Below are 26,845 nucleotides of genomic sequence, written 5' to 3'. Positions count from 1 at the left end.
TACTACATATTAAAACATTGTAAAACTACAATAGGGAAATCGTCTTTGAACTGGCACAAAGCTAAGCAGACTGTAAGCTATAAGCATCAAAGCAGATTTCTATGATGATTCTTCGTCACAACTAGGAATTATTTGTGTTACCTCCATTTGACAGATTATGAAACTGAGGCTCAGAGAAGCTGGGTGACTTGCCTGGGATTGTACAGCAAAGGAGGGCATGGAATGTGTGCCTGTGGAGCTTAATTAAATGGACAAGGAAGCACTAAGACAGCAGGGTAGAGATTAAGAGCACAGGCTTTGAAGGCTGGCAGTTTAGGGTTTGCATCCCAGCTCTGCCACTCACCAGTTGTGTGACTTTGGGCGCAATGATTTCAACCTGTCTGAACCTCAATTCTCTCATCTGTAGCAATGGGGAAATAATGCACTCATAGGCTTAGCAAAGTGGCTGGCATCAGATAAGCACTGAGTAAACAGCAGTAGTTTTGTTTTTATTACTTTTATGTTATTGTGGATTTTTTGTTTTGTTTTGTTTTGTTTGTTTTTTGAGATGTAGTCTCGCTCTGTTGCCCAGGCTGGAGTGCAGTGGTGTGAGCTCGGCTCACTGCAACCACCAGCCGGCAGGTTCAAGCGATTCTCCTGCCTCAGCCTCCTGTTTAGCTGGGATTACAGGGGCTGGCCAGGATGCCCGGCTAATTTTTGTATTTTTAGCAGAGATGCAGTTTCACCATTTTGGCCAGGCTGGTCTCGAACTCCTGACCTCAAGTGATCTGCCCGCCTCCACCTCCCAAAGTGCTGGGATTACAGGCGTGAGCCACTGTGCCCGGCCATGTCATTGTTTTTATGATGATTATTAACCACAGCATCCTTTTCAGTTATACACAGCTAACTCAAGACTGAGATCCCACTATTTGTGTAAATCTACCTTGTATTTTTTTCTTAAATTTTATTTTTTAATGAGGGAGAGAGAGAGAAAGAGAAGGAGAGAGGGAGGAAGAGAGGGAGGGAGTTCACATGTATTCATATGGGGGCATTGCAAGCAGAGCTGGAAATAGATGCTAATTTTAAGTAGAGAGAGAGTTTGGGTTGCAATTAATTTTATGAGACATCTGTTTATTATTGAAGATTTTCCTTGCTGTGACTTCTGCCTCCCTAAGCAACCTGGAAACTATAGGATAATGAGGCTCCTCTTGTCTGTTGCAAATTCACTGCATGTTCGCTAATTATTGGTGTAGTGCCTTCTGCCAACCGGTGTCAGGTTTACCTGAAAATGAAAAAAGGAGTGTATGCTCACTCTCATATGAAGGAGCCTGTCTTCCCAGAGAGCATCAGTGAGAAAAGCCTATAGAAGCATCTCCACTCTGGCCGTCAGGAGACCCTAGGTCTTATTTGTCTTGTTTTGCTGTGCAGTACCAGGTGAGTCACTTAGCTTCTCTGAGCCTCAGTTTTATTATCTGTCAAATGAAGAGAATGCAGGGCAACAGTTTTAGATGTTTTAGAGTCAGATGGTCTTGAGTTTGAGTCTGGAACCTATCTGTACCACATGAGCAAATGAATGCCCTCTTCTGAGCCTGTTTCCTCATCATTAAAATGGATTTTATTTATCAAACCATTACCAGATGTCAGGTATCATTCCAAACACTTTATAAATATTAACTCGTTTAATCTTCATACAAATCCTATGAGATACACGCTATTGTCAGCTTCCTTTTAGAGATAGGGAAATGGCATAGAGAGGTTAGGAAATTAGCTCGATGTTACAGAGCTGGTAATTGGTAGAGCCAGGATATGAACCCAGGCAGTCGGACTCCAGATTCTGTGCTTTTAGCTCCTTCCTCCTTCCATCATGCTCCTCCACCTCACAAGGTTGTGATGTGAGAATAAAATGAAATAATGAATGTAAGGTCCCTAGCATGTTCCTGGAAAGTTGTAAATGTCAATAAGCGGAGACTGCAATGGTTATGGTTATGCCTATTAGTGGAATGAGCTGCCCGGCATGCCCCAAAACAAAAGCAAATACAATTCCAGACTGCATGAACAGAAGACTCAGAAAAAGTATCTCTTTATGGTGTGTGGGTATGTGTGGAAATGGTGATCCAGAGACTGTGGCCAAGATGGTGTAAATATGGAACCCATCAGTGAAAAATCTGGGATTGGAAGCCAGCCATCATATTTTCCTGAAAACCAGTATATCCAGAAATGTCGATCAGCAGCCAGCTAACCAAGGAGAGTGTGTGTTAGAGAAGAGAGAAAGAAAGAGCTCCCTGAATGAATGTGGGCTTCACTGAGTGAATGTGTGACATCAGGGTGTGGGACACCCCTAGGGGAGCATAATATTTGAAGGAACACAGTTTGACGGAGTTGATAAGGTCTGCATCAGCAGCCTGTTGCTATTAAAATGAACGCTGATTTTGTTCAGATTTGTTCTGTAAAAGGCCAGAGCCAGGCTCTTGAGGGTCATACTGAGGTGGGGTGCAGATTGGCAGGAACCAAAAGGGACCTTAGTCCTTCCCTGAACCAAGATGACTGAGGCCAGTGAGGCTGAGGAGGGGTCTGTAGGAGACTCAGAGCACCGGCCTTGGGCAGGCAGGAACTCGGGGCATGAGGAGGGCCCCATCAGGGCACAGCTCCCTGGGGTGTGTCCCAAGTGCCAACTCCACAGTGGGCAGTGAGCATGAGGAGAAGGGGCCTTGCACTTGGGCCTAACAGAGGTGGGTTCAAATCCCACCTCTGTCCTTTATCAGTGGTGTGCCCTTGGGCAGGTCACACTTGACCTCTCAAAGCCTCTGTATCAGGCCATTCTTGCATTGCTATTAAGGGATACCCGAGACTGGGTAATTTATAAAGAAAAAGAGGTTTAATTGGCTCACGGTTCTGCAGCCTTTACAGGAAGCATGGTACTGACGTCTGCTCAGCTTCTGGGGAGGCCTCAAGAGGCTTACAATCATAGCAGAAGGCAAAGGGGGAGCAGGCATATCATGTGGTGAAAGCAGGAGTGAGAGAAAGTGGGGAGGAGGTGCCACCCAGTTTTAAACAACCAGGTCTCATAAGAACGTACTCACGATCACAAGGATAGCACCAAGGCGATGGTGTTAAACCACCCATGAGAAATCCACCCCCATGATCCAATCACCTCCCAACAGGCCCCACCTCCAACACTGGGGATTACATTTCAACATGAGATTTGGGTGGAGACATACATTCAAACTATATCAGCCTCAGTTTATTCTTCTGCAAAATGGGGAGAGTCTGACATACCTGTCTCAAAGGACAGTCAAGGCAAGGCCACACACACTAAGTGCTAAGCACAGTAACTCAGGGAAGGCCATCATCATTATTATCATCTTCTTGCTCATCTCTCCCTTGCCTTCTTCCACCTTATTATCATAAAAAAGGACTCTTTTTGCCTGGGTGAGAAGACAGTTGCCTTCTGTGTGACTTTGGGCTAATTACTTAACCTCTCTGGGCCTCAGCTTCCCTATCTCTAAAATAAAGATGTTAATAGCACTTACCTCATAGGATTTATATGAGGATTAAGTGGGTTAACATTTACAAAGTGTTTGGAACAGCACCTGACATCTGGTAATGGTTTGATAAATAAAATCCCATTGCCTGAGGCTCATATATAGGTAACTCCAGGAACCAAACAGAATATGCAACAAACTCCCAAATGCAGAATTTATAAAGGGGCTCCTCAGTCATGTTAAGAATACATAAAGGAGTTGGAGTGTGGAGAGGAGCAATGTTTGGCAAAGAGATTGCCCTGGAGAGAACTGTTGTCAGGTGATGTGTTGCTTCCCTTTGGGAGATGGATGGGGGTATGATGTTCCTTGCCTCAATCCAGCTGGCTTCCCAAGGACCCCTTGGAAAGCTTTCCATCTAGCTGGGAGACACAGAGATTCTGAGGTCTGCCTCACACCCAGGAAAGCTGAAGTGGCCTGTAGTTGCCTGATGGGGGCAGGATGGGCTTCATTTGGGAGGCATTTCCTCTGGTCCAGATGTGAATCACATGGGTAACAATTCTGGCATGGGGTCATCTTGGGGGCTTGTCTCACAGGGCTCTCTGGCAGCAAAGAAATGCTCACAAGAAGCTGGGTGTGGTACAGAAATCTAGATGAGGCAGGAGTTAGAAGGGACCATGTAGAGGAGAGATGTAGAGGCCCTAGGAAAGGGACTTACAGAAGTTCCCAGGCCTGGGATCACTGTAGAATCCATAAACATATCCTCTCCCACAATCCTCAAGAGGAAGCGCCACTTCTAGCCATCTGCCAGACCTCAGTGTGGTAAACTGAGTCACTGGCCCCCATTTCACTTCTTTTTGGATCCACGCTTTGCCATGGGATGTTGTAGTTCCTTCCACTAAAGATGATGCTTACTTCCCAAGTCCTTGAGTTTGCTCAGCCATGTGACTTGCATGGCCAGTGGAATGTGAGAAGTGACGGCACGTCAGTGCTGGGCTGAGGCCCTAAATGGCTTCATGTGTCTCTGTTTACTCGCTTGTGCTTCTGCCATCTCCAAAGCCCATTCAGCCTGGGCTCCAGAAGACATGCACAGAACAGCCTTAAATGCAACTGGCAGGAAGGAGTCGAGCTCAGGAGAACCCACAGCATGTACAAAGGCACCCAGCTGAGCCCAGCCTGGATCAACCAACCCATGCTCACATAAGCATCAATCACTTCACAGTTGTTTTAAGCTACTGTGTTTTGGGGTAGTTTATTATGTAGCAATCACTAACCAATACACTTGGAAGAAGTAAATCTCTTCTCTCAAGAAAGAACTGCTCTAGTCCTCGCATGGAATGATTCTGCAGCTTCCCAAAGGAACAGAGAGAGCAGAAGGCAACCACAACCCCATCCCTGAAGGCAGGCTGCTAACTTCCAGTCTTAACTGGGAGAGAAGTCTGCCCTCTGACCACGGAATGAAGGGTTGATAAAATATCAAGGACTGAACATTCAAATTCCTGAATGAAGGATGTGTTTGTAACTTGAAGGGACAGAGGGCTACCTATTAGCTAAGTTAGCAGAAAAATCATGAGACCTTCCCGCAAAAGCTAAAGATCCTGGCACTAGGCTCAATACGTCACTTTATACAGTGATCCTGAGTTAAGTGGGTTTGCCTATGGCCAGCACAAACCCAAACCAGGGGAGGGACAGCCATCCACAGTTCTGAGGCTGTCCTTTCAGGCATGCTACAGTCTTTGGTCTTCAAGTCATAGGATTCAGTTCAGTAAATGCAAAGGTGTCTGTAATTTTGGACAAGCTACAAGTATGCTGGATTCTGTTTCCAGCATCCTTGCTCCCAAACATAGATGGTTGCTGTGAACTGTGACGTGACCTCCAACAACTTCTCCCTACATTAGCACAGCAGAAAAAAAATCAGAAAATCTGATAATTCTTGCTTGATACAGGTGAAAAAGAAGACACTTACATTGCATCTGAGCCATGCTGCAGCTTGAGGGGGGGTCTGTTTGTTACAGCAGCTAATGTTATCCTAACTAATACATCAAACCAAGATCACAGTAGTCCTGCCATAATCATGCATGTTCTATAGATTAAGGTTGATTTTAGTACAAAGCTGTCATGTGGGAGACTGTGGAGGCCTCGCCATTTGCGGGAGAGAACAAAGATGGTGAATAGAAGTCTCCTATGGCAAACACAAGATCTTTAATTTCATAGGATTCTGGGAGTCACATGGCAGAGAATAGGGAGGGAGGCACTTCTTAAATCCACCAAAGATCTTATGCTCTGAATGACGTGTGACCAGAGAATTAGAATCAATGCCAATTTCAGGTATACAGTGATGTTGCGGGAAGTCAGGGACCCTGAACAGAGGGACCTGCTGAAGCCATGACAGAAGAACATAAATTGTGAAGATTTCATGGACATTTATCACTTCCTCAATCAATACTCATAATTTCCTATGCCTGTCTTTACTTTAATCTCTTAATCCTGTCATCTTCGTAAGCTGAGGATGTATGTTGCCTCAGGACCCTGTGATGATTGCGTTAACTGCACAAATTGTTTGTAAAGCATGTGTGTTTGAACAATATGAAATCTGGGCACCTTGAAAAAAGAACAGGATAACAGCGATGTTCAGGGAACAAGGGAGATAACCATTAGGTCTGACTGCCTGGGAGCCAGGCAAGACAGAGCCATATTTCTCTTGTTACCGAAAACAGGTACGAGAAAGATCCCTGAATTCTTTCCCCAGTAAGGAATATTAATAATTAACAGCCCTGGGAAAAGAATGCATTCCCAGGGGGGCCTCTAAAATGGCCACTCTGTGGGTGTCTGCCTTATGCAGTTGCAGATAAGGGATGAAACATGCCCTGGTCTCCTGCAGCACCCCTAGGCTTGCTAGGATTAGGAAATTCCAGCCTGGCGAATTCTAGTCAGACCCATTCTCTGCTCTTGAATCCTGTTAAGATGTTTATCAATGACAATGCATGCACAGTGGGACATGAAACTTCTTTAGTAATTCTAGTTTCGCCCTGACCTTGTGATCTCACCCTGACCTTCTGCCTTGTGACCTTTTGTCGGCCTTGAAGCATGTGATCTCTGTGACCCACACCCTATTCGTATACTCCCTCCCCTTTGAAGATTGCTAATAAAAACTTACTGGTTTTACCGTTCAGGGGGCATCACGGAACCTGCTGACATGTAACGTCTCCCCTGGACACCCAGCTTTAAAATTTCTCTCTTTTGTACTCTTTCCCTTTATTTCTCAGACCAGCTGACACTTAGGGAAAATAGAAAAGAACCTACATTGAAATATTGGGGGCTGGTTTCCCCCAATACAGTATGATATTCAAGCATCATGTCGTACTCCTCAAACACATGCATTTTTTTTATTAACATAAAATTTTAGGCCAGGTGCAGTTGCTCATGCCTCTGTAATTGCAGCATGCTGGGAGGTGGAGGCAGAAGGAATGCTTGAGGCCAGGAGATCAAGACCAGCCTGGGCACCATAGTGAGACTTGGCCATTACCCCCCACAGGCTCCTGCCATCAGATTTATTAGCCCTCTAATAAATTATTAGATCATTTATTAGATAATTATAAGATAAATAGAACTCTATGGATTAGACCTCTCATAAATAGTGCCTGTTACCTCATCGGACAATTGTCCCTGAGGAGTCTCTTGCTCATCTTTGCATCCCCAGCACTGAGCTTAGAACATGGCCCAGGGCAGACCTTTGATAAATATCTTTGAATAATCATCATAATAGGCTCTAACTTCCTTTAGGATAAGCTATATGTGAGGTACTGGCATAAATCCATCATCCATTAGCTCCTTCAGTCCTCTCTATAACACTAAGAGCCACAATTGCACCCAAATTTATTTATGTATTTATTTATTTACTTATTTCTGAGACAGGGTCGCATTCTGTTGCCCAGGCTGGAGCGCAGTGGCTTGATCATGGCTCACTGCAGCCTTGACCTCGTGGGCTCAAGGAATTCTTCCTCCTCAGCCTCCTGAGTAGCTAGGACTATAGACATGAGCCACCACACCTGGCTAATTTTTTTATTTTATACAGACAGGGTCTCACTATGTTACCCAGGCTGGTCTTGAACTCCTGGACTCAAGCAATCCTCCTGCTTTGGCCTCCCAAAGCATGCACACCTATTTGACAGAGGAGAGCCTGTTTCACCAAGGAGTTAGGTAAGTGACTTGACAGCTCATAAGATTCAGAAGCAGGATTTGCGCCCAGGCAGTCTGACTCCAGAGCCCTGGGTTTGATCTGCCTGAAGGGAAGTCTGGGGAGGGGCAATACTGGCCTGTGGTTGGCTGGAAGAGGGGCCCTGGCACCTCACAGACAGGCGTGAGGGGTGTGCAAGGAGGGGATTTGTGTGAGGAAAAGGAGGAGGGTCTGGGAGAGTTCACGCAGGGCCTCAAAGACAGCAGTACATCAAAATTCACCCCCTCATTGAGCTGGGAGACCTAACATGAAGCTGAGTGTGCAGAGTTCACCCATCAACCCTGGACCTCAAACTTGACATTGAACGTTTCCTCATTTTGAACACTTCCAGCTGTGTCCTAATTTCTTCCGTGAACTTCACTCTCATTTCTGTTGGCTAAACATTAACTCTTCTTAGTTTTGTTTTCTCAGCAGGGAGGAGCTGAGGAAATTTATCTCTGGGGGCTCAGAAATTTCCAGGTCAGGTGCTTCAATTTGATACCATAGTTTCCCTTGTCCTTACACATTTGCTCCTCTGTTTCCAAATCTTGTTAGTTTGTCCTTGAACCAGCAGCTCCAAACAACATCACCCCAGAGCTTTCTGTAGCCTGTGCCTGCCAACTTTGCGTAAACTATCATATCTTAGCTGTGAGAAATACCTCTCAAAAGCTTTTTTATTTTTTGTTTTTTTTTTTTGCGAGAAAAGTGTCTTTATTATTTCCCATGGCCACAGAAAATTTAGAAAAGTATAAAGATCACCTATAATGCTATAGCCAAATATCACCACTGAAAATGTTTAAGTCTCCCATGAACCAACCATTGCAAAATGAAATCAAAGAAAGCATGCCAAGTACGATAGTACTGAAACAAATACTTGGGAATACATATGACAAAAACCATGAAAGACCTCTGCAGGGAAAATGATAAAACATTGTCACTGTCACTAAAGAGGACAAAAATTAATGAAAAGAGACTCCAAGTTCATGGATCAGAATCATCAAATTCTATATGGATATATATATAAAATATAGATATTATTCTTCCCAAGCTAATCTGTGTAATTCTAATCAAATGCCTCCCTATATTTTGGGAGGAGCTTCACAAATTGAGTATAAAATTAATGTAGAAATAAAAAGGGCCAAGAGGAACCAATGACTTGATTAAAAAGAGAACAGAGTTCTCCCAAAGATACTAAGAATTATAAGGCTATAGTAAGTAAGACAAGGTTGTATTAACTTAAGGACACAAAAAATAGACCAATGGAAAAGAGCAGAGTCCAGAAACAGACTCCCACATAGATGGGCTCTGGGAATATTTAAGAGGTGGCTTTGCAAAGAAGTGGAGAGAGCATGATCCCTTCAATAAATGCTGCTGGGATAATTGAGCATCCACATTGGAAGAACTGGAACTGAACCCCTTCCTTACATGCCATATAAAAATAAATGCCTTTTGTTGTCTGCGCTTTTGGTGTCACACCTCTGAAATCACTGGAAAGACCAATGTCATGAAGTTTTCCCCTCTGCTTTCTTCTAGTAGTTTCAGTTTCAGGTCTTATGTTTAAGTCTTTAATCCATTTTGAGTTGATTTTGTGTATGCTGTAAGGTAAGGGTCCAATTTTATTCTTTTGCATGTGGACATTCAGCTTTCCAAACACCATTTGTTGAAGACATTGTCCTTTCCCCATTGTGTATTCTTGGCAATCTTGTCAAAGACCAGGTGGCCATGTATGCAAAGCACAGGAACAAAAGCAAAAATAGGCAACTGGGACTACATCAGACTAAAAAGCTTCTGCATAGCAAAGAAAACAATCAATGGGCTGAAAAGACAATCTATGGAATGAAGAAAATATTTACAAACCATACATCTAATAAGGGTTAATCTCCACAATATGTAAGGAACTCCTACCACTCACTAGCAAAAAAAATTAATAACTTGATTTAAAAATGGGCTAAGGATAGGAATAGATCTTTCTCCAAAGAAGACATACAAATGGATAACATGTGTATGAAAAGATACTCAGTATCACTAATTATCAGAGAAGTGCAAATCAAAATCACGATGCAATATCACCTTGCTCCTGGTAGGATGGCTATCATTTTTTAAAAAATGAACAAAAGATACCAAGTGTGAGGATGTAGAGAGATGGGAACTCTTGCACACTGCTGGTGAGCCACTGTGAAAAACAGTATAGAGGTTTCTCAAAAAATTAAAAATGGAACTATGATATGTTCCAGCAATCCCACTTCTGAGTATCCAAGAGAATTGAAATCAGGATATCGAAGAGATAACTGCATTCCCATGTTTACTGCAGCACTACTCACAATAATCAAGTGGAAACAACCAAAGCAACTATAAATGGATAAATTTGTTAAAGAAAATTAATGTATACAGTGCACACAATTAATGTATACAGTGCACATACAGCCTTTAAAAATAAGAAAATTTGTGTGGGCGTGGTAGCTATGATCCCAACATTTTGAGTGGCCAAGGAGGAAAGATTGTTTGAGGCCAGGAGTTCAAGACCAGCCTGGACAACACAGCAAGACCCCATCTCTACAAAAAAAAAAAAATCAAAAATTAGCCAGGCATGTTGGCACACAACTGAAGTCCCATTTACTTGTGAAGCCGAGGTTTTCCGTGACTCCTAGGATGGCTCCTAGAAATGCAGAAAAGTGTGAAATTCCAGAATTGCTGTGGAGCTGGTGGAAGAAGGTGTTAAAAGGCCAACGGAAGTGGGCACACTGAAGAGGAGTGGATATGTTTACCATTTAAGTCTGGAAATAGAGTCCCAGGGTACAAAACATTCCCCAAGGCCATAAGGAATGTGCTGGAGAGAGGGACACCTGCATCATGGGGTGTTCTGGTGGTGGACTCCTGGGAAGAGGGGCTGTTACAGAGCTTGGATTGATAAGGGCAATAGGGCAGGCAGGACTCCCAGAGCAATAGAAGCCAGGTGGGTGCAATGACTATAATGAATGGTGAGGTTGGAGGGGCAGCCAGGGGTTGTGACTGATACAGAGTTAGGGACCTGGTTAACACAATGTGGCCTCTTAGTGACTTAGTGGTTGGGTATCTTGAAAGGGCACTACTCAATTTATACCATTAGAAGAAATCAAGGCTGGACGACCAGGGGGTTAAGGGCAGCCATTCCAATAAAAAGTCATCATCCCTTCCTGATTTTTGGACCTGACTGACCCAGTTTTCAGACTAGACCCCATTAATAAAGAGGAGGCAGAGTCCCCTTGGGAAAGGACGCTGTGACACCATAGCATATATAGTAATGGTTTCCCCCAAAGGACCTATGGCCATTTATTCAGAGGATGATACACTGGAAAAGGGGAATCACTCAACATTTCTAAGACTGTTGGGCAGAGGATCAACATTGATAACGATGCATGAAAACCCAAAGCGTCATCACATTCTGTCCCCATCAGAGTAGGGGCATATACGAGCCAAGAGTGAAAAATGGAGCCCTGGCCAAGTCAGGCTTGTAATTTGCCCACTGTGTCTATGGACCAACTTGGTGATCATTTCTCTGTCTCCTGAATGTATATTCAAAAAGGACATGCTTGGTAAAAGACACTATTCCACATTGGCCTGAGGGTTAAGTGAGGGCTATCACAGAGAGGAAGGTCATGAGGATGCCTTTGAAACTGCCACCTCCCTGGCCAGGATAGTAAATCAAAACCACTATTACATCTCAGAGCCAGGGAAGTACAGAAATTAGCACCCTTTTATTAAGTCCTAAAGGGCTCTGCAGCTGGTATAGGCTGTGGTGCAAGTCGCCCCTCGACTTGGCCCACACCAGCCTAGCAGACCCCATGGTGTTCAAAGTGTTAGTCCTGGGAAAAGATGTCATTCAGAGATTATGGCAATATCTCCTTAGAGAATTATAACACAGACCCCTCCAGGACTCTGGAGTAAGCCCATGTCATTTGCAGCAAAAATGTCTATGCCCTTTGAAAAACAATCCTGGTGCACTCCTGGGTCCTGTTGTAGATGGAAGGCTGATCATGTGGCCGTGTGGCTCTTCGATCAAGCAACTAATTACTGATTCCATTAATCTACTTTTGGTTGTGGCATTGCTATAAAATGAAACACTCTCAAAAGGCAACACAAGTGCATTTTCCATACAGGAAAATACAATGAAGCCATTACATTGGGATGTCCACACTTGCCTATCAGCATGGAGTGTGTGATGATTGATTTTATGTGACAAGTTGACTGGGCTAAGGGTGCCCAGATAGCTGGTGAAACATAATTTCTAGGTGTATCTGTGAGGGTGTTTCTGAAAGAGATTCACATTTGAATCAGTAGACTGGCATCATCTAATCCAGTCTACAAATAGGACAAAAAGACCGAGGAAGGGTGAATCTGTGCTCAGGTTGAGCTGGGACATTCATCTTTCCCTGCCCTTGGACATCGGTGCTTCTGGTTCTCATGGCTCCAGAGTAGGAAAACAAGCTTTCATTGAATGAGGACACATTAAGACCATACTGCAGTGATTAAGAACATGGGCTTTAGAGAGAGAAGGATTAGGGTTCAAATTCAGACTCTGCCCCTGACCAGCTGGGTGACCCTGGGCAAGCACTGTAACCTCTTAGAACCTCAAGTTATTCCACTTATTATTATGAGAATAACAACAAAACCCATCTCACAGGGATGCGGGGAGACTAAATGTGAGAATATAATCTGGACAGACCAAAGACTGCTTACCAGCCACCCAAGTGACCAGCAACTCAGGTGATCAGAGCATGCTAGGTTCTTTTGTGAGTATTTATGAGAATTTTATATTTTAGAATCTTATGAATGATATGCTGATTCTTGGTCCCAAGGACAGTGTGACAATGTGGCAATGTAGGTCAGCATAGTCGAATCTTTAATCCAGTGATTTACCTTGGAGGGCAGAGCTGCCCAATAGAAATACATAATATAATGAAAGCCACATGTGTGATTTCACATTTTCTAGTAGCTACAATTAAAAAGGGAAAAGAAAGAGATGAAGTTCATTTGATTTAACTCAAATATATTTAAAAATTGTCATTTCAGCACACAATTAAAAAGAAATTATCAGTTGGCAAGAACCTGGTATTCTTTTCATTTGTACTGTCTTTGAAACCAAGTATATATCTTGCACTCACAGCACATGTAGATTTAGACTAGCTACATTTTAAGCATTTGATACATGTGGTTAGTGGCTGCTGTGTCACACACGGAGGTTCTATAATTTTTCTCAGAGATATGGAGAAAGGATAAATCAAGGATGCTTATTTCAGAATTATTACTAATAGGAAAACCATGTGATATTAAGATGTTTTGCACAAATGTCAACTCCATGAGGACAGGGATTTTTTTATTTAAAAAATTCTGTAAGTCTTGGCTCTGCAGGGTCATGAGGACAGGGATTTCTGTCTGCTTTTGTGCATTGCTATGTTTCCAGTGCCCAGAGCTATGCTTGGCACATAGTAAGTGCTCAATAAATATTTCTTGTTGAATCAATGTATATACACACACCACCCCTAGATATGAATCTGTACTTCTTGGCTCTGTGCCTTGAAGTTAATAAACACACAATAAATGGTATTTGCTTCGTTTTTATTGTTATTGATAATACACTAGACATAACCCTGCCATCAGGTGCACAGAAGAAAGTCAAGGCTGGAATTTCATTCTCTTATCTAAATCTCTCTGTTCTCTCTCAGGGAATATTTTCAGAGAATAGGTGGAATGAGGTGAGGCAGTGGGGAATGTTATCTATGATAGGATAGAGGGCATAGAAGGCCAGGACTCAGGAGACCTGGGTTCTGTCCTGGATTATACACCAGCTCACTGAGGACCTTTGTCCTCTCTGGATCAAGAGTCCCACCTGAAAATGAAGGAGCTGGTCCAGATAACACTGGAGCCCTTTCCCCCAAGATGCACTGGCATTCAGAGGATGGTGCATATCCAGTTCTCTTCTGCCTGTGGGGTGGATGCTGCCTGGAGTGTGCTGGGACTATGAGAGAAATGAGAATAGTCCTGTGTTCCGATGTAATCATATTTCTGATACAGCCTGGGATCGTAGGTGTCATCATCTTCACTGTCACTTTCAGCCTGAAAGGGTGAGACACATGATCACATCAGGGAGTCTTCCTACCATGCAGCTGGATTCAGTGAGCATTTATGGTGGACGCTGTGACATGCCATCTGGATCCCCCTTTGAGAAAGGACTAACAAACCCCAGTTGCTGGGATGGTGGTCAGCAGACAGACTTTAGCCGTCAGCCCTTTTAGGGGTTGCCTCAGCTGCAGAGAGCCTTTTGCTCAAGACCATGCCCTTTCCCAAGGTGCCCAAGCACAGTGAGTGATCCATGTAGGGGTATAGAGGCCTAGCCACCTCTGTCACCATGGGGCAGCTCTAAAGGCCATTCCAGCTCCAGGGCTGTCCTTGGAGTTGGCTGAAGTTGGCATTTGCTCTGCATCCGTGTTCACTTCTCCCTATTCTCTTTCATGCTTCCTTCCTATCCTTTCTTCCCCCCTTTCCCTGAGTGCTGGTCCCAGTGGCTCTCCCCCAGAACATCCTGCATACTAAATTCCATCCTGGAGTCGGCTTCCTAGCCATCTGCAACATCATCAATCCCCTGGAATCAGACAGATTCCTGCTTGGGGGTGGAAAGATCCAAGACTGGGTCCTTTGCCCCTGCTTAGCTGTGTGACAACCCAAGTCACTCAGCTGCATCATCTCCCATTGGTCAGATGAGAGGTGGGGATGAGACAAGGCAGGCTGTTTAGCACAGTGACATGAGCACTGGCTTTAGAGTCCACTGAGTCTGAATTCCATTTCCACCACTTGTTAGCTGATGTCCTTGAGCAAGTGACCTCACCTCTCTGAGCCTTTGTCTCATCTGTAAGATGGGAATAATAGACAACATGCCTCATGGGACTTTTCAAATAACTAAAAATAGAATGTCCATTCAACCCAGTGATCCCACTACTGGGTATCTACCCAAAGGAAAGGAAATCATTCTATCAAAAGACATCAGCACTCCTATGCATATCGCAGTACTATTCACAATAGCAAAGTCATGGAATCAACTTAAGTGCCCATCAGTGTGAACTGGATAAAGAAAGTGTGGTATATCTACACCACGGAGTATTATGCAGCCATAAGAAAGAATGAAATCATGGATGCAGATAATGGAGGCCATTATCTGAAGTGAATTAACCCAGAAACAGAAAATCAAATACTTAACATCTGCTAAAGATGGGAACAATAGACACTAGGGACTCCAAAAGGGAGGAGGAAGGGAGAAGGGCAAGGGTTGAAAAAATTCCTTTTGGGTACTCTGTTCACTATTTGGGTGACAGGATCAATAGAGGCCCAAACCCCACCATTACACAATATAGCTGTGTAACAAATGACACATGTACCCTCTGAATCTAAAATAATAAAAATTTTTTTAAAATGCCTCATGGGATTGTTGTGAATATTCAATGAGATAATGCATATTAAAAGGCTTAGGACAGAACCTGAGCCTGAAGCAGATAGTCAATAAATGGTGTTAGAGATTATTTATTATTTCTCTTAGGGGAATGAATTCTGGACAAGGGATGTGAAAATTCCAGAAACCCTTGATTGTGACCAAAATGACTGTAAAATATGGAGCACAGCCTGTAACTATACGAATATAAATGGCCTTTGGCAAGAGGTAAGTTCTTTGGAAAGAATGGTCTCCAGCTATATGTCTCAAGCTTCATGGAGAGGGGCAGGGATGAATGGCAGGGAGGAAGCAGGAGGTCTCACCTGCAGAATCCAGGAGCTCACTGGGGACCCGTCCCAATTCTTAAAGCATGGGTAATTCAGCCAGGCCTTAGCCTCTTGTGCCAGCTGCCTCCAGCCCTTTGGGTCTCCACCACCCAAGTTTCCTGTAGGGTCCGCCGGGTCCAGAATCACAGGCCTGCAGAGCAGCATTTAGAGAGGGACAGGTGAGAACTCTGTCCAGGGAGTCCAGATGCTCCTGGGAGAGCAAAATAGCAGCATGGGATGGACTGGGACCCAGAACATGAGGAAGGGCTCCCTGGGGTATGTCCCCAGTGCCCTATTCCCCAGCAGGCAGTGAGCATGAGGAGAAGGAGCCTTGCACTTGCACCTGAGAGATGTGGGTTTGAATCCCACCTCTGCCCTTTATCAGTGATGTGCCCTTGGGTAGGTCACTTGAACTCTCTAAGCCTCAGGATTCTTATCTGTAAAATGGGGATAGTTCCACATACCTATCTCAAAGGCTATGCTGTGAGGATAGAAAAAGCCCAGTTATGTGAAATGCTCAGCACAGTGACTAGAACATAACATACATATCAGTAATATTGATAATAATTTTTACTATTATATTAGCATGTGTTAGTCTTACAGCAAGCTTTCAATACCTGGGAGCAATTACTATCATTGTTGTTGCTGCTGTTCTTATTTCAGTTCAAATTCCAGCTATTTTACTCATTTTCTGTTAAGGGTTGGACAAGCTCCTTACCTCTCAGAACCTCAGTTTACTCACCTGTAAAATGATTAGCATAGTGCCTGCTTCACAGGGTTGGAGGTAGGTGTTTAAATCAGATGGCAGTAGTAAAATGCCCAGTACAATGATGGGCAACAGGAGATTCTCACTAAGTGGGGAGCCCTCCCACCTCCTCCATTTCCAAGGCACTGTACCTGTATCCAGGTGTTCATTTACACAGGGCAGCTAAGCCATGTGGGGATAGCATACCTGGGTTTCCTGAGCTGCCTGCTCAGGTACTTTTCAATAATGGGGTTTTTAAAGTCATAATACTTTGTCCAGTAGATGCAGAGTTGCTGGTAGTTTATGACTAATTCCAAGACCGTCCGAAATCCCCGGGCTGTGTTGAAATGTGTTTCCATGCTCCCTCGCTCCCAAGCATAGACCGTCAGGAGCTCCAGGGCATACTGAGGTGGCAGCTTCCCAAGCTTCTTCTTACACTGAGAAGAGGAAAAACAATCAGAAAAAAATTGGTTTGCTCAACTTTTGTGTAAACTACATTTCTCATGGGCCAAATCCATCCTGCCACCTGTTTTTATAAAGTTTCCTTGGAACAAATCCAGGCTCATTCATTTATGTATAGTTTATGACTGCATTCATGCTACAAAGGCAGGGTTGAGTAGTTGCAACAGAGACTGTGCAGTCCACAAAGTCTAAAATAGTTACTATCTAGCCTTTTATTTTTTAAAAAAGTGTACTGGCCCCTTGTTAAGAGCACTGGATTCTTATTGATGTGGGTTTGAATCCTGGCTTCACCATTGTCCAATTCTAAGTAGATGACTTAGACTCTCAGAGCCTCATTATTTTCATCTGCTAAGTGAGTGATCGTAATAGCACCTATCTTATAAAGATACTATGAAAATTAACTGAGAAGAAGAACTTGTAATGTTCCTAAGAAATGCACAGAAGCAAATGAAATTCTTTCTGGAGGAATATACATAATCCAAAACCTCAAATTATTTCACACATAATTTTCAAATACATTGACCAGCACATATGTAACCAGACACACAAAGAAACAAAACGCTAAGAATTATTACCAACAGAAAAAAGAGAAATAGTCATAAACCTACAAATTTTAAATGCTGAAAGACTGAACACAGACTTTAAAATAACTAGGGACTCTACAAGGAAAACTACAAAACATTGCTGAAAGAATTCATAGATAACACAAACAAATGGAAACACATCCCATGCTCATGAATGGGTAGAATGAATATTGTGAAAATGACCATACTGCCAAAAACAATCTACAAATTCAATGCAATTCCCATCAAAATACCACCATCATTCTTCACAGAACTAGAAAAAACAATCCTAAAATTCATATGGCACCAAAAAAGAGCTCACATAGCCAAAGCAAGACTAAGTAAAAAGAACAAATCTGGAGGCATTACATTACCAGACTTCAGACTATATTGTAAGGCCATAGTCACCAAAACAACATGGTACTGGTATAAAAATAGTCACATAGACAAATGGAACAGAATAGATAACCCAGAAATAAAGCCAAACACTTACAGCCAACTGATCTTCGACAAACCAAACAAAAACATAAAATGGGGAAAGGACACCCTATTCAACAAATGGTCCTAGGATAATTGGCAAGTTGCATGTCAAAGAATGAAACTGAATCCTTCTCTCTCCCCTTATACAAAAATCAACTCCAAATGGATCAAATACTTAAATCTAAGACCTGAAACCATAAAGATTCTAGAAGATACCATCAGAAAAACCCTCCTACACGTTGGCTTAGGCAAAGACTTCATGACCAAGAACCCAAAAGCAAATGCAACAAAAGCAAAGATAAATAGATGGGACTTAATTAAACTAAAAAGCTTCTGCAAGGCAAAAGAAATAATTAGCAGAGTTAACAGACAACCCACAGAATGGGAGAAAATCTTCACAATCTATACATCCAACTAATATCCAGAATCTACAAAGAACTCAAATGAATCAGCAAGAAAAAAACAATCCCATCAAAAAGTGGGCTAAGGACATGAACAGAGAATTCTCAAACGAAGATACACCAATACCAACAAACATATGGAAAAATGCTCAACATCCCTAATTATCAGGGAAATGCAAATCAAAACCACAATGTGATACCACCTCACTCCTGCAAGAATGGTCATAATAAAAAATCAAAGAATAATAGATGTTGGTGTGGATGTGGTGAAAAGGGAACACTTTTACACCATTGGTGGGAATGTAAACTCATACAACCACTATGGAAAACAGTGTGGAGATTCCTCATAGAACTAAAAGTAGATCTACCATTTGATCCAGCAATCCCACTACTAGGTATCTACTCAGAGGAAAAGAAGTCATTATACAAAAAAGATACTTGCACACACATGTTTATAACAGCACAATTTGCAATTGCAAAAATATAGAACCAGCCCAAATGCCCATCAATCAATGAGTGGATAAAGAAAACGTTATACACACACAAACACACCATGAAATACTACTCAACCATAAAAAGGAACAAAATAATGGCATTCACAGCAACCTGGATGGAACTGGATACTACTATTTTAAATAACTCAGGAATGGAAAACCAAACATTGTATGTTCTCACTCATATGTAGGAGCTAAGCTATGAGGAAGCAAAGGCATAAGAATGATACATGGGACTTTGGGGATTGGGGGGAAAGGGTGGGGTGTGGCAAGGGTTAAAAGATTACACATTGGGTACAATGTACACTGTTTGGGTGATGGGTGCACCAAAATCTCAGAAATCACCACTGAAGAACTTATTCAGGTAACCAAACGCCACCTGTTCCCCCAAAAACCTATTGAAATAGAAAAATTAAAAATAAAAAAAAATCCTCTCTCTGTGATCACTGGTTTGAATGAGGACAGGAGAGGTATCAGAGCCATATATGTATACACATGAATCTGTGTGTGCTCATGTCACAGAAAAGAAGTGTAAATAAAACATAAGATTAACAAATAATAAAAATTAAAAATAAAATAACTAGGAATATCATATTGACAAGATAAAATAAGAACTTTAAATGGTTAGCAGGGAATTAAAAGCCATAAGAAGTACCATGGCAGATACAAAAATATGAAATAGAAATTTTAGGATAAAAATGGCAACTGTAATTAATTACAGCAAATTAGTATAGCTAAAGAGAAAGTTAGTTAATTGGAAGGTAGATTAGAAGGAACTATTCAGAATAAAGCATGGAAAAATAGACAAAAGGATGAAAAACACAGAAGAGAGTATAGAGATCTGAAAGATAGAGTAGGGTCTAACATACATTTAATTGGAATTCCAGAAGGTGAGGAGAGAATGAGGGAGAATCAATATTTTAGAAGAATGGCTGAGAAGTTTCAAAACTAATTAAAGATATCTACCCACAGATTCAGGAATCTTAATGGAATCCCAATCAGGACAAATAATAGGAACCCATCATTAAGACACAGCAGATTGGAGCTAAACAAAATCAAAGACAAAGAGAAAACTTTTACATGCAGCCAGAAGAATAAGATAGGTTACTTATAAAAGAGCTGCAGTTAGACTGGCAAGTGACTTTTTAATGATGACACTGGAAGATGGAATGATATATTCAATATACTGAAATGACCACCCAGCAAAAGCACCCTTCAACAATGAAAGCAAAAGCGTGACATTTTCAGACAAACAAAAACTGAGAGAGTTTACTACCAATAGACCATCATCAAAAGAAATCCCAAAGGATGTATGGTCATTTAGGAAAATTACCCCAGATGGAATGTTAGAGGTGTAAGAAAGAATGAATAGTGAAGAAAGTGGTAAATCTGTGAGCAGATTAACTAAACATTTGGCTATAAAACAATAATAACACTTCGAGGCACTTGAAAATATAAACAGACTTGAAATATACAAGAAATGTAGTATATAAGTTGGAGGTGGTGATGATGGTGTTAGTGGAGTTAAATTATTGTTAATCTTGTCTTGTTTTAAAGGAGAACAGCATCAAGAAAGAAAGAAAAAGACAATTCTTGGCTGTGCAGGACTCTCTTGATCATTGTACCACAACTAGCATTCTTGTCTTCTTTCCACTAAATATAAGTAGCACCCATGTCCTCCCATCACCATGGTTACCAAAAACACCCTCATTAATTTTCAATATGTCCCTGGGGGCAGTGCTGCTTTTGTAAATTCTACAATGCTCAGGCTCCATGATTACAATTCATGGAACAGCAAACACTTAGAAGTCTGGCAACTAAATGATTGTCTTTTTTTACCTAGAGGTGTTACCTTTAAATTGGAAAGTTTATTCCTGATTATTTTCATTCATTCATTCATTCATTCATTCATTCAAGAAATATATATTGAATGCCTATTAGTATCAGGCAAACTCTTAAGTCAGTAGACCCAAATTCGAGTTTTTGTTTGTTTGTTTGTTTGTTTGTTTGAGACAAGATCTTGCTCTGTCACACAAGCTGGAGTGCAGTAGTGCAATCTTGACTTACTGCAACCTCCTCCTCCCAGGCTCAAGCGATCCTCCCACCTCAGCCTACCCAGTAGCTGGGGCTACAGGTGCTCACCATCACACCTGGCTAAATTTTTAGTTTATTTTGTAGAGATGAGGTTTTGCCATGTCGCTCAGGCTAGTCTTGAACTCCTGGGCTCAAGCAATCCACCTGCCTTGGCTTCCCAAAGTGCTGGGATTACTGGTGTGAGCTACCGTGCCCAGCCAAATTCAAATTTTACTTCTGCTACTTATTGGCCGAATGAGCCATGCGACCCAAGAGTTTCTCTTTTTGACCCAAGTTTCTCTTGGTGTAAAATGGGTTTAATAATAATGCCTAACCTTATCTAACTTACAGAATCACTGCTAAAATTGACTAAGATGCAGGGCATTTAAAAGTGAACAGAAAATCATATCACATCTGCAAAACATAGATAAGCTAAGCACATAATACATGTTAGCTTTTATTATGTGTACTCCTATGGTGGCTAAAATATGCTACACTTCAGGACCAACTATGTGCCATGTTACTGTAGCTGTGGCATGCTACTCATTGCAGATAAGAAAGCAGAAAGAACAGAAAGGTTAAGTTGCTTACTTAAGGCCAGCCAGCCAGTAAGTGGGAGGAAAGGGCATCTGAACATATATTTGTTTGAAACTCTTGTTTTAATTTATCTACATTCTGAAGAGTGTGGTTGACTCTCTCTCTCTCTCTCTCTCTCTCTCTCTCTCTCTCTGTGTGTGTGTAGCATTGATTCATTTATTCAACAGTTATTTACACCTATTATGCACCAGGCTCTGTTTTAAGTTCTGGGGATACAGCAGTGAACAGAACACCAAAATCCCTTCCTTCCTCTCTTCCTTCCCTTTCATTCTCCCTTCTGTTGCAGCCTCCTCCCTCCACCCTCTCCACCTCTTTTTCCTTTCTCTCCTTTTTCCATCCCTCTATTTCCCTCCACCACTCCCCCTCCTCTTTCCTTCACTCCCTTCTTTCTCTGCTCCCCCCACCCCTCCTCTGCTCCCAGTCGAGACAGAACCCACCAGGCCTGGTGGGAGGGCCATACATTTTGGTACCAGTGCTTGACTAGGCGGATGAGGCTCTTGAGCTTGGTGGGGCGCTGCTTCAGGAAGTCTCTCTGTAGTTCTGTGAAGCAGGTGGAGAACTCGCCCTCTTTCTGCAGGTAGGTGCACTCCTCGATGAGCTTGACATAGATTTGGGGGTTAGGTTTATAGCCGCCAGTCAACTGACCTGTTTGGGCAAAATCTACAACTTAGGTGTCAGCCCTTCTCTGAATTTCCTTCAGTCACCCTGAGGGGACAATCTCCCTGGCCATGGGGTTTGATTGAAAAGTGCAGCAGACCCAGGGCTGGGAAGCCTTGAGGTCCATTCCCGATCCTCCCTCCTGCCCTCTCCACTGCCATCACCCCATCCAAGCCACCACAGTCACTCGCCAGAACTATGGCAGCAACCTCTTTACAGGTTCCCCCACAGCCTGTTCTCAACCTGGCACCTAGAGAATGCTGCTGATCATGCTGCTTCCTGCATCCCACAACATCTGGAATTTTAAAACCTGAAGTCCTTATGGTGGCCAATGATGTCTGGTGTGATCTGGTCTCTGGAACCTCTCCCACCTCACCTCCTGTCTTGCTTCCTTTGCCCACTTTCTACTTCTCTGACTTTTTCTCTCTTCCTCAAATATGCCACGGTCATTGCTGCTTCAGGGCCTCTGCACTTGCCATTCCTCTTCCCAGAACCTCCAGATCTTCCCAAGTCTCACTCCTTCTCATCACTCAGGCTCAGGGACCCTCCCTCACGACCCTGTCTAAAAAAGCTCCCTAACCCCCATGGCTATCTATTGTTTCACTCTACTTAGTTTTTTTTTTTTTTTTTAATCACTCCTTATATTCTTTTCTTTTTTCCGAGATGGAGTCTCACTCTGTTGCCCAGGCTGGAGTGCAATGGCATGATCTTGGCTCATTGCAACCTCCATCTACTGGGTTCAAGCAATTCTCCTGCCTCAGCCTGCCGAGCAGCTATGATTACAGGCGTGCACCACCACGCCCAGCTAATTTTTGTATTTTTAGTAGATATGAGATTTCACCATGTTGGCCAGGCTGGTCTTGAACTCCTGACCTCAAGTGATCCCCCCACTTTGGCCTCCCAAAGTGCTGAGATTACAGGCGTGAGCCACTGTGACCAGCCTTCTCCCTCTTGTCTTTTACAACCATTGTACTCCAGCCCCCAACACAGGAGATGGCACAAAGGAGAGAATCCAGAACTTTCTCATACCCTGGTGTCTTTGGAGAGTCAGCATTTTTTTTTTTTCATGGCTGCCCTAGGACTAAAGGAACCATGACAGTTCCTTTAATTAAGTCCTAATTACTTGATAATTAATCACTAATTGCTGCTTAATGACCAACTATTCATTAGTAGCCACTAATCAGTAAGTTCAGTTTAATAGTAGCTGTTTGTGTGGCGTGTGACAGATGTCATTGCATTTTCCTCAAAAAATTAAAATTTAAACTATTCTGTGTCCCTCTGTGAGTTCACTGTGGTGTTCTGAGGTGCCTTCATATGTAGCTGGGAAATTCATAGTTTTGACTGATCGACTGACTGATTGAGACAGGGTCTTGATCTTGCTCTGTGCCTAGGATGGAGTGCAGTGTCACATCGTGGCTCACTGACACCTCGAATCCTTGGCTGGCCTCATGTGATCATTCAGTCTCAGCATCCTGAATAGCTGCGACCACAGGCATGTACCACCACACTTGGCTAATGTTTTAAAATGTTTAGTACAGATGAGGTTTCACTTTGTTGCCCAGGCTGGTCTTGAACTCCTGGGCTCAAGCAACCCTCCCACCTCAGCCTCCCAAAGTGTTGGAATTACAAGCATGAGCCACCACACTTGGCTGGAAGTTCCAATGTTTGAACACCTGTTACTCATCAGAGCTGAATGTAGATGATCATTTATCACTTAAAATAATGATATGATACAGGTAGTGTGGTTTTACCAATTCTCCTGATGTGGCGAGGGAGACTCTGAGAGGCTACAATTCCTGTCCAAATGTTTCTGAAGATTATAAATATCTATCTCCCAACGTGCTGCATACATTTGATGAGATCTCACGATGGGACAAAGATGAGAGTAACATGAACTTTAAGCCACATCTTTGCTGCCTGATTTTAGAAAGATAAAATTCACACATTTTGCCATAAACAGAACTAGTGAGCCTTGCAGATGTTCTGTAAGAAATGTCTTTGTCCCCACATTATGCCAATTTGCTGTTTAATGTCTCTCCTGTGATAGATCATGACCATATTCATTCTTGCCCAGGGAGAGATCCTAAGATCTCCTCCCACCTTGCTTTAGAGGGATGCCCTGTTGGGGCAAAAAGCTCTCAAGCTGTGGGAGATTTCTGCTCAGAAATGGGAAGAGGGAGAAAAAGAAGCTGGGAGCTCTCACCCAGGGCATCAAAGGCAGGCAGCACATCAAACTCCACCCCCTCCCCGAGCTGGAGCGAACTCAGTACGAAGCTGAGCGCACGGGGGTTGTCCCAGCGTGGAGCCTGGACCTCAAACTTCACGAAAAATGCTCTCTCTCTTTGACAGGCTTCCAGCTGTCTCCTAATTTCCTGGATGAACTCTCCCCGGCGATTTAACTGATCCTGAAAAGTGGTGAGAGGACTGAGGAAGACAACCAGGTCAGCATCAGATCGGCCTCTGAGGGCGGTGCCCTTGCCTGAGGAGCCACCCTGAAAAAGACAAGAATAATAATTGATGCTTAGTGAGGCAAACCTCCCTAAATAAAATGACAGGAGCAATCACTAACATTATGGAGCACTAGCCACTGTTCTGAAGGCATTGCCTGTCTTAAACTCCTATAATGCTCGCAATGATGCTATGATTTGGGTGCCATTATCATTAGTTCCCATTTTACAGATGGGTAAATGGATGCTCGGTGAGATAATATATCAACCCCATCACCCAGCTAGTAGGTGGCAGATACAATTCAAACCTGGGGGCCTTCGTCCAGGATCTGTGTTCTTTTCCCATTGCCCTTTACGATGCCCAGGACTAGCTTATGCTGAGTGGTTCACACTTACTATTTTACTTAATCTGCACAGCCCTATGAGGTATTGAGGGGAAGTAGAGGAAAAATCAGTTAGGTAAATGGTCAAGGCTGGGCCCTGGAGGAGCGGCCTGCCTAAAACTGGCGCAGGGAGTGGGGCTTACCTAAAACAAATCCACAGTTATACATACAAGAGAAGCAGCACTTTGTGCTTGCCTAGAGATATACCCACAGCTGCATAAGGTAAGGGAAGTTGCACAGCTTTACTGATAAAAAGTTTCTCAAACAGTTACGGGGGGAGAGCGGTTTCTTATAAGTTTTTTGCATTCAGCTGCAATCTGGCAATCCACTCAGACTTCCCTCTCCACAGTGGAGAGAGCTTTCTTCTTTTGCTTACTGAACTTTTACTCCAAGCTCACGTTTGTGTCCATGTTCCTTAATTTTCTTGGATGCAGGACAAAGAACCTTGGGTACTAATTCAGACAGTGAGAAGCTGCTACATTAAGGTGCATTGGCAAGACTGCAACAGTATTGGGGATTATGGCTGAGGAAATTGGGACACAGAGTAGTTAAGTGACTTGCTCAAGGTCTCGCAGCCAGCAGGTGCTATTTGCTTTCAAAACGTATGATTCTTCGCTGCAGAAATGGTGAGCCCCTAGCCTGGCTACTAATTAGCAAACTTTTTACCAGAGCTGGGCTTCAGTTTCCCTACTTCTGAAATGGGCATGGCCTAGGACACTGGTTCATAAACTTCAGTGGGAAGTAGGGGAGAGGGTCACTTGTTAATAATAGGGATGTAGGATTTCACCCCAGAATCTAGTTTAACATGTTGTGTGGATAAATAAGAAACCACCAGCCCAGAAGATCTCAGCTCTCTGTACTCATATTTGCACCTGGGTTCTAGGTTTTTGCTTCTCTCTCTCTGTCTCTCTCTCTCATTCTCAATCTCAACTCTTGCACATTCAGCCACCCCTCCCCTGGCCAGGCAGGCCTGGACTCACCTTTACCACCTTGGACACATGCACAGGGTAGCAGCTACCTCGGAAGCACCTTTCCTTCAGGAACCCACAGATGATGTTAATGGCATGGTTGATTTGCATGCGGAAATGCGTGTCTGGCAAGAGATAGTCTTCGATGAACTTGTCCAGAGATTTGGCTGGGGTATTTCTGAGATCCATCATTGACAGGAGAGAGAGTGGCAACAGAACTGCCTCCCAGACCTGTTCGCTTTTATCTCATCTGCTGACTAAGCCTGGGCTGCTGTTGGTTTTGTTTCCTTGGAAGGGAGGAGCTGTCTTTGCATTTTCATTTTGCAAATCCCACACTTCCGTGATACCAGTGCTGAATTTCATCTGCTCACTCTTCTGCTTCCTGAAACTTACCCTTTGTCTTTTAACCAGCAACTAGCAGCCCAGCCTTTCTCTGAACTCTGCTCTGGAAATGCATTTTAACCCCCAGTCAACATAAATCTTATTTAACAGATTTTGTGTTTCCTTCTTTATCTTTTTTTTTGTTGGTGGTGAAATCATTTCACAGTTGTCTGTGGTATTTTCCAGCAATACATGCCCACTGCAAAAATAAAAAAGTCAGAAAAACCAGGAAGTGGAAAGATCATCTATAATTCTAACACTACAAAATTGTCTCTATAAACATTTTGATACAGAGCTTTCCAGATTTTTTTCAAATGTTAACACACACAGAAACAAGTCTCTTCTCTTTTTCTTAAGAATGGTATTATACTATGCTTTTTACCCTTTCAATTGGTAGATTTTTATTTTATTTTATTATTTTTTGGAGACAGAATCTTGCTTTGTTACCCAGGCTGGAGTGCAGGGGCATGATCATGACTCGCTGCAACCTCAACTTCCTGGGTTCAAGCGATCCTCCTGCCTCAGCCTCCTGAATACCTGGGACTACAGGCGTGTGTTACTGCACCCAGGTCATTTTTTATTTTTTGTAGAGACAAGGTCTTGCTATGTTGCCCAGGTTGGATTTTATTTCTCACAGCAGTTTCAGGCTTACAGAAAAATTGAGCTGAATGTGCAGAGAGTTCTGTAAGTTCTCTCTCCTTCTGCCAGTAAGTTCCTCTATTATTAACAGTACTG

At 43.0% G+C, this 26,845-nt stretch overlaps 1 protein-coding gene across 14 annotated transcripts; it reads right to left on the bottom strand.

Moving 5' to 3' along the window:
- Positions 1-91: 91 nt before the first annotated feature.
- OAS1 (2'-5'-oligoadenylate synthetase 1) lies at positions 92-26,134 on the bottom strand. Of its 14 annotated transcripts, none has more exons than XM_055235947.2 (7): positions 25,742-26,025; positions 24,135-24,423; positions 21,735-21,919; positions 16,412-16,641; positions 15,461-15,610; positions 15,322-15,324; positions 13,253-13,767 (listed from the first exon to the last, which is right to left on the bottom strand). In XM_055235947.2, exons 1-7 carry the CDS (start codon positions 25,919-25,921, stop codon positions 13,425-13,427), a joined length of 1,380 nt encoding a protein of 459 aa, XP_055091922.1. In that variant the 5' UTR covers positions 25,922-26,025; the 3' UTR covers positions 13,253-13,424. The 14 variants fall into 14 exon arrangements, with proteins under 14 accessions (XP_055091933.1, XP_055091929.1, XP_055091922.1 ...); XM_055235957.2 differs by lacking the exon at positions 15,322-15,324 and having other exon boundaries at positions 13,462-13,629; positions 13,735-13,767; positions 15,457-15,610; positions 25,742-26,024; XM_055235958.2 differs by lacking the exons at positions 13,253-13,767; positions 15,322-15,324 and adding an exon at positions 92-1,261 and having other exon boundaries at positions 15,457-15,610; positions 21,712-21,872; positions 25,742-26,037.
- Positions 26,135-26,845: the final 711 nt, after the last annotated feature.

The sequence above is a fragment of the Symphalangus syndactylus genome, chromosome 13 (assembly GCF_028878055.3).
Source record: "Symphalangus syndactylus isolate Jambi chromosome 13, NHGRI_mSymSyn1-v2.1_pri, whole genome shotgun sequence".
NCBI classification, from domain to species: Eukaryota; Metazoa; Chordata; class Mammalia; order Primates; family Hylobatidae; genus Symphalangus; species Symphalangus syndactylus.
This window is presented reverse-complemented; position numbering and strand designations above follow the sequence as displayed.

Coding starts and splice junctions, on each gene's coding strand:
- OAS1 (XM_055235947.2), bottom strand. CDS start 25,921: ATGATGGATCTCAGAAATACCCCAGCCAAATCTCTGGACAAGTTCATC. Junction 24,424..25,741: donor ATGTGTCCAAGGTGGTAAAG/GTGAGTCCAGGC, acceptor TGTCTTTTTCAG/GGTGGCTCCTCAGGCAAGGG. Junction 21,920..24,134: donor GCCTGCCTTTGATGCCCTGG/GTGAGAGCTCCC, acceptor TTGCCCAAACAG/GTCAGTTGACTGGCGGCTAT.